The 7500-nt window shown below is 47.6% G+C and overlaps 1 protein-coding gene across 2 annotated transcripts in view; it reads right to left on the bottom strand.

The window, feature by feature from the left end:
- Nucleotides 1-7500, bottom strand: part of LOC115529991 (kin of IRRE-like protein 1) — a 41192-nt gene that overhangs the window by 3633 nt on the left and 30059 nt on the right. The window contains exons 9-15 of one of the 2 annotated variants that reach the window (XM_030339149.1): nucleotides 6687-6813; nucleotides 6044-6144; nucleotides 3006-3222; nucleotides 2575-2682; nucleotides 1970-2097; nucleotides 1510-1623; nucleotides 1-143 (exon numbers count right to left, since the gene is read on the bottom strand). The exon at nucleotides 1-143 is cut by the window's left edge and continues 3633 nt beyond it. In XM_030339149.1, the coding sequence (XP_030195009.1) occupies nucleotides 1-143; nucleotides 1510-1623; nucleotides 1970-2097; nucleotides 2575-2682; nucleotides 3006-3222; nucleotides 6044-6144; nucleotides 6687-6813 (938 nt within the window). The remainder of the gene's footprint in view (nucleotides 144-1509; nucleotides 1624-1969; nucleotides 2098-2574; nucleotides 2683-3005; nucleotides 3223-6043; nucleotides 6145-6686; nucleotides 6814-7500) is intronic. The other variant, XM_030339150.1, reaches the window with a different exon arrangement.

Raw genomic sequence — 7500 nt, 5'->3', positions numbered from 1 at the left:
CTGCTGCCGCTGAGGGAGGTGGCGCCCCCCGGGGTGCCGGAGGGGGAGCGGTAGTCCGAGTAGTGCAGGGTGGAGCGGGAGGCCGGGCGGCCCGCCTCGTCGTGGGTGGAGGCGCGGACGTTGTAGTAGCCGTTGGTGGGGTCCTATGGGGGGGGGGGGGGTGGTCATGAGTTAGCATGGGGCAGTGGTCTCATAGGGAGTCGAACCCCTAACTCTGGCAGCGCAAACGCCAGTCGGTGCGTGGACGTGCACACGGACACAAGGACCTGAGTCAGATGGAGGCCGTCCCTGGGGTTATCAATCGTCAGGGCAACGCCTCAGTTGGATCAGGCAACACAATGTATTCCAGAGTCCCGGTTAAGATGTCGAGGCAAGCTCAACTCGAACATCACTCTTAAGTTTTTCAATTGAATACGATATATTCTTTTGGCAGTTGACCAGCGTTTGCTAAATAAATAAATCATCCATTTAAATAAATAATAGATCCAGTTGGGTTCTGGCAGCTGTCACAACGATGTAGCCATCATCTGTGAGGTCTCCATGAAGCATTGCAGGGACAGCCATGGGGGTGTGTGTGTGTCTGTGTTTGCATGTGTGTGCGTGTGTGTGTGTGCGCTTGTGTGTGTGTTTGTGCGCGTATGTGTGTTTGTGTATGCGTGAATGTGTTTATGTGTGTGCGGGTGCATGCATGTGTTTGTGAGTGTGTGTGTGTGTGTGTGTGTGTGTAAGTGCACGTGCATACGCGCGCATGTATGTGTGCGTGCGTGTTAGTGTGTGAGTGTGTGTGTGCGTTGGCGTTTGAGTGCGAGAGAGGACCACCTCTAGGCGACTGAACACTGACGTAAGGACTAAGTTCTTAGGTCAGTTACTTGAGAGCTCTCAAGTTTTTTTGATTTATATTTACTTCACCACGGCATCTCAGTGGCTCAGCCCCGCTAGTGTTGCTAGTGCATAGGCTATATGTCTTTCAGTATACGCTAACCTGCGGTGCTATGCTACGTATCATTTCCTCTCTCTCTCTGTCAACCGACTTTTCGGTCCGTCTGTCCTGTCTGTCTTATTTTTAGAAGAATTCTGGGAGGTAATTTCTCTGTGGACTTCCCCCCATTCGTCTGAGCGCTGGATGACTAATATAGTAGTTTTCCGTGTACGTGGGAGTCTGGAATAAAGGAGGAAGTGACCTCATCACACGACCTCATCAGATCCTCTTCTGTTCTTAGAATACATCCACTGTCACATCTTTCAAATCATCCAGGTTGGTTCCCCAATCGTCCAATTTCCAGGACAAAGGCTATCCTAAAAGGAACCTCCTTAACTTTGTGTAACTTTTTACCAACAAACGAAGGTTAAAAATTATCCTTCGGTCCGCTTCAAAATGATTGTCTGATTTGTTCAGGTGACGTCCAATTTTATCTCAGTAAAGAGCAGTTGCAAACCCAGTATTGAACAACAGGGTGCGCTGTTGCACCTATGTTCAGTGGTGTACGGTAGTATTCTTTTTTTCCTTACCTTCAAGTCGTACTCCTGGCGGGTGTCTAGCGTTTCACTGCGCATGTCCGACTTGAGCTCGATGTCGTCTTTGAACGGCTGGTTGGACGGAGAGAAAGACACAGAGGGGAGAAACTAAACGGTCAAAAAAAGAAACAGGACGAAAATAAAACAAAATAAAGCAAATTCAAAGGAAATTAATTGGAATGGAAATATAGGGGGGAGGGGGGATGTGACAAAGGGAAGTGGGTGAGTGTAGAAAAAAAACAAAACAGTTGGGAAATCAGGAGAGGAAATGAGAAAAAAAAAAGAAGGAATTCAGTTATTCAATGAGTTTGTTCGCTTAACACATTGAAACACATCAGTTCAATTCCAGTAGGTTTACCTCCCATCTCAATACAGCCACACACACACGCTGAACATACGTAAAGCCCCCCCACCCGCCCCTTCACCGCTGGGTCTGGTTGTCATGACGACTCACCGAGTACATGGCTTTGACCATGCGTGAGGCGGTGGACACGCTGCCAGAGTCCTCCTCCAAGCTGTGGGTCTCCTTGTTGATCGTCTCCACCTTGATGTCTGGCTTACCCAGGGTGACCCCGCGGCGACCTGGAAGAGAAACACACACACGTTGAAAACAAACACACACACACACACATGCACACACACACGCACACAGGGCAACATCGGTGTCGTGAGGCGGGCGAGTTCAGAGGCTAAGCGTTTTCCATATGGGTTTGCTTAACATTTGTTTTTGTGCTTGTGAGTTCTGACCATAGTAGCAGAGAGGCGGAGAGGTCAAGAAATCTACAAGTAGGCAAACCTAACTTTATATATTTTATCATTTTCGCAGTAACAGACGCTTGATGTACTGGCATCTTCAATGCAACTCTGAAACGATGGTAACACTGAAGCCCTAAGATAATATTTTATGAAAAATATTAGGCCCAGTTCCCCGACAAAGGGAACTGGGCTTTGCAATGACGTCACCAGCCAAACCACTACCAGCCTCCGCCACCAGGTATCGCTGTTTCCACCTTAAACACCAAACAGACTTAATGAAGCGCTAACTCCGGTGGGACTCACTGCCTTTGCGCTGGCGGTAGAAGATGAGCATGAGCACCAGCAGGCCGAGGAAGAAGAGGATGGTTCCGCACACCGTCACAGCGGCAATAACCCCGACCGGAGTGTCCTCTGAAGTAAGAGAGAGAGAGAGAGAGAGCGAGAGGGAGAGCAGTCCGTGTAAAAATAATTTACGAGTTAAACTATGCATCTAACTTATCATTAGAAAAACAGACAAAAAACAACAACAACAACAACAACAACAACAACGATCACAGAAACAACCATCCAACCAAAGCACAAAACAAAGAAACAACGCCCAAAGAGCACAGCAACAACAACAACAACAACAACAACAACAACAACAACAACAAAAAATCAAACAATGCCCAAAGAGCACAACAACAACGACAACAGCAGCCAGCTCAGCCCCGGCCCCGGCCCTGGCCCCGTACCCTTCTCCTCCAGGCTGATGATCATGGTGCCGGGCCCGAAGGCGTTCCAGGCGGTGCAGTTGTAGGTGGACAGGAAGTCGGCCTCCATGATGTTGTTGATGGTGAGGGTGGAGAGCACCCCGGCGCCGTCGCCCGCCGGCCGGCTCTGCTCCACCGTGTAGCGCTCCAGCAGCGTGCCGCGCTCCTTCTCCCACACGTTCTCCTTCCACGCCCACACCTGCACACACACACACACACACACACATGTGGTTACACACACAGGTCACACCTGCACCCACACATTAAACGCACAAATGGAAATATACATACAGGTTCATAGAATCGCACAGACCTATATAGTATGTATGTATCCATGCATACAGAAACAGACGTACACATACATAAAACATAAGTGCACACACACATTTACACACACACAGAAACAAATGTACACGCAGTACACCCAGACAAGTTCATAATTCTATATTATGCACATACATAAATAGATACATACATACAAGCATGCATACATTGGTTCATATTCACATGCATATAGGTCCACTGCATGTGTATATGAACCTACACACGCTCACATACACACACACACACACACACACACACACACACACACACACACACACACACCACAGACGCACACACACGTCATCTTTACATGACATTTAGCATCTAATAAAGAAATGGTGCCACGCTGTTCTGTGTCAGCTAGAGGCAACAAAAAGTAGATCAGAAATAACATGTGTGTGACAAGCACAACACACACACACACACACACACACACACACACACACACACACACACACACAGACCCCCTCCCCCCCCACACAACAGCATGCACATAGCGCACACACAATCGAAGGTCTCCCATCACTTCCTGCATGGTGTAGCAGATTACTGCCAGGCTGGGTGTCTGTGTGTGTGTTCATGTGTGTGTGTGTGTGTGTGTGTGTGTGTGTGTGTGTGTGTGTGTGTGTGCATGTGTGTGTCTGTGCATGTGTCTCTGTGCGCACGTGTGTGTTGGTGTGTGTCTGCATGTGTGTGTCTGTGCATGTGAGTTTGTGTGTGAATGTGTGTGTGTGTCTGCGTGTGTTTGTGTGTGGTCGTTTTGGGGGGGAAGGGGTATTTCACCGAACACAGCTTCCAACAAAAGAAGCGTTAAAAGCGGCTGTATTATTCAGCAAGGCTGTCGCCGCGGCGACGAACTGCAGGGGGATGCTGAGGAGGGGGGAGGGGGGTAAGGTAGTAGGGGGGGGGGGGGGGGGGGGGGGGGGGGGTGTTGGTCTCGGTGGGGGTTATTTAATTATGGATGTCACCACATGTTTCCTATTATCAGGCCATTTTATCTCCCCGAGCTGGGGAGAGACCAGCGCCACCCAGCACGACCACAGCGTTTACTGGGACAAGCCCCCCCGCCCACCACAACCCCCCTCCTCTCTCACTCATTCATATTTCATGACCCCCCAACCTGCTTTACATGTTCGCTTTACTCCTCTTCTTCACCCTTCCATTTCACTCTCTCAAGCTTTTTATCGCCTTCCTTAGGACTTTTATACGTTTCGTTTTATTAATATATTCTTTTAATGCTTTTTTTGGTGTTTAATTTTTCATGTTTAGGATGGCGCTATGTCTGTGTGTTGGAAAGGGGGGGAGAGAGAGAGAGGGAGATGAGTGAGAGCAACATTAAGTGAGAGACAGATAGAGAAAAAAAGAGTGGGGAGGGAGGAGAGAGAGAGAGAGAGAGCGGTAGAGAGACCCCCAGGACTGCGCTGCTCCCTGACGCAGAATCTAAAAGCGGGTCGTCTTAATGTTGCAGCGTCTCCAGTGAGGAGGAGTGTGACAGGTGATATCGGAGCAGTATTTTAGGTTGTCATCGAGGGGGTGACTCAACATTTAAAAAAATAGAGTCATAATGATGTATCGCGGAGAGGGGAAAAGGGGAGAGGAGAGGACAGACGAGAGTTAAATATAGGCTGTTCTGTGTTTGAACCGAAACCCGTTTGCTCCCGGGTTCAGGGGTTGTCGGGCAAATGGCTGCCGTTTGCAACCCATGAATTATTTTGTGGAAAGTGAGGTTAAAAAAAAAGGGAAAAAGCCATATGCCGGGGTAAAAAATGTCTGTGACATTCATACATGAATTATTGGATTTTAAAATCCATACATTATGAATTTATGTCTTACCGCTATGGATGACATTTTTTTTTATGAATAATGATTGAGAAAAGAAAAAACATAGTGGTGAAAGGTTCAAATAGGATCAAATAAGTCCTGAATTAAATTCTATATTATGCCGCTTTTCCACCGCACATGTAGCTCGACTCGACACGACACGACTCGACACGACTCGACACGGTAGCAGCGCGGGTCCTTTTCCACCGCAAATAGTACCTCCGGGACGTGGGCGGGGTCGGCTGCGCGAAAGGGCCGTGACGTATTTTTGTATGCGACGCAAACAACACCTACGTAACCCACACATGGACAGAACCCACATAACAACAATGGAGAACATCGATGCGATGGTATTCGTGTTCGTATTATTAGCTGGCATGTTGAAGAAGTGGAATAGGTTGGCTGCGGCGCTGCTATGGCTGTTACCAGCATGGTTGCCATGTCGCTCTCGTGACTTCGTCACACTCTCTGGCCAATCAGTGGCCGGCCGTCTGCCGACGTCACCTTTTAGCATCGGCTCAGCCGCTTGGAACCTAGAGCGAGGCGGTACTAGAAAAAGCAGCCACTTCAGGTACCAGATACCATGTTTTCGCGGTGGAAACGCAAAAAAGGCGAGCTGAGTCGAGTCGTGTCGAGCTGGTACCATGCAGTGGAAAAGCGGCATTATAATAGCTTTTGGTCTTTAACGATATTGTTAGATACAATATATATAATATATACTATATATATATATAAACAAGTACTATAATTACTATACTATTCTTTATTCTTTTTTATAATTTGTTTTTGTTCAATGAAGTGGCAAAACAATCTTTTGAATGCTGAAATTAAAAAATTTAAAATATTCATAAAGATGTCTTCCTTTGTCTACTTACAATCTTGTCGGGCGGGGGGGTGCTGGCGATGTAACATGTGACCTCACCATGCTCCCCCCTGGCGGCAAACTGGACTGGATCACTGGAGATGATGGGGGGGCCTGGACACACAGAGCAGGGGTCCCAGGTTGGTTTAAACACTTGTATATCTCCGTACTGGGACATATATCTTTAAGCTACAGTATGCAAGATTTGATGTCGAAGAAAACGTTCAAACAAGAACTAAAGAATGACTGACGGGTCGTGACCTCATTCCACAAATTGATAAACACGACGGAGGCTCTCACAGGGAGACCGTCCACATGACAATCCAACGACGTGCTAACACTCATGCAGAACGCTCCGTCTCAGTGAGTGCAGAGCCCTCAAGACTTAACTACGAAATCCCCAAACTCTCTTTTAATTGTGTTTCAATGGTGTGCTTTTGTTTGTATTCTGCCCTGTTGGCTAGGTCTCTCTTGGAAAACAGATTAAAATATAATCTCACTGAGACTTTTACCTGGTAAATAAGGTTTAATAAAAAGAAAAAAGACAGGGACTAGACTGATCTACAGTTCCAAAATCAACCTGCTATGATGTTGGAACTGTAGATCCACACAGGCTGGACCCTACAGAAACATGCAGATATTATGGGCTGTCTGACCGTTGACGGTGAGGGTGACCTCCGTCTCGCCCACCCCGATGCGCGGCACGATGGCCTTGCACACGTACTGGCCCGCGTCCGCCTGGCTCACGGACTTCAGGAGCAGCAGCTGGTTGTTGCTAAGCACCTGGCAGGGGGAACAGTACCGACAACAACAACACAAAACACAACAGCTCAAGAGCGCTGAAAACCAGATCGTCACGCACGCCATCACAGACACACACACACACACACACACACACACACACACACACACACACACACACATAATTCGATGTGTTGTGCAGGATGGTCAGGTGGTGAGGGTGTTTGACAGCTGAAAGGTTTTGGGTCGAACCCCAAGAGGCGCTAAGCCCGGCTGCTGATGAAAGACATTTCTTTCTAAAAAGTGAAACTCACAGAAAGTCTCCGGGGACAGAAGCTAAGTGATTAAATAGTAAATGGTGTTATTTCGGTAGAATGCCTTATTGTGCTGTTGGCTCCCGTCCCCCAGCATGGGTTTAAGAGTGGAACATAAAGACCCTGCTGAACATCATAAATGTTTGATAAGGAGTTATATGGTGGTTTGGCTCCAGCGAAGGTGGGACAGAGACCGGGTTTTACATGAGCTTCCCAGCTAGCTACATAAATCAGATAAGATAGTAATGTTTCGAGGGGATAGTGGAATACAGTGGTGTCTATGACGTCAAGACTTGTTTTCGACCAGATTTGGACAAGGTTTTATCCCTTATCGTCATTTAGATGCAGTCAAAGCACTTTTGCATTTTTTATATGGTGGGCTGAGAAACGGAAGGAAAACATTTAGAACAAAGAT

This window comes from Gadus morhua, chromosome 17, assembly GCF_902167405.1.
Source record: "Gadus morhua chromosome 17, gadMor3.0, whole genome shotgun sequence".
Taxonomy (NCBI): Eukaryota; Metazoa; Chordata; class Actinopteri; order Gadiformes; family Gadidae; genus Gadus; species Gadus morhua.
Note: the sequence above shows the minus strand (reverse complement) of the source record. Positions and strands in the feature narration are given on the sequence as shown.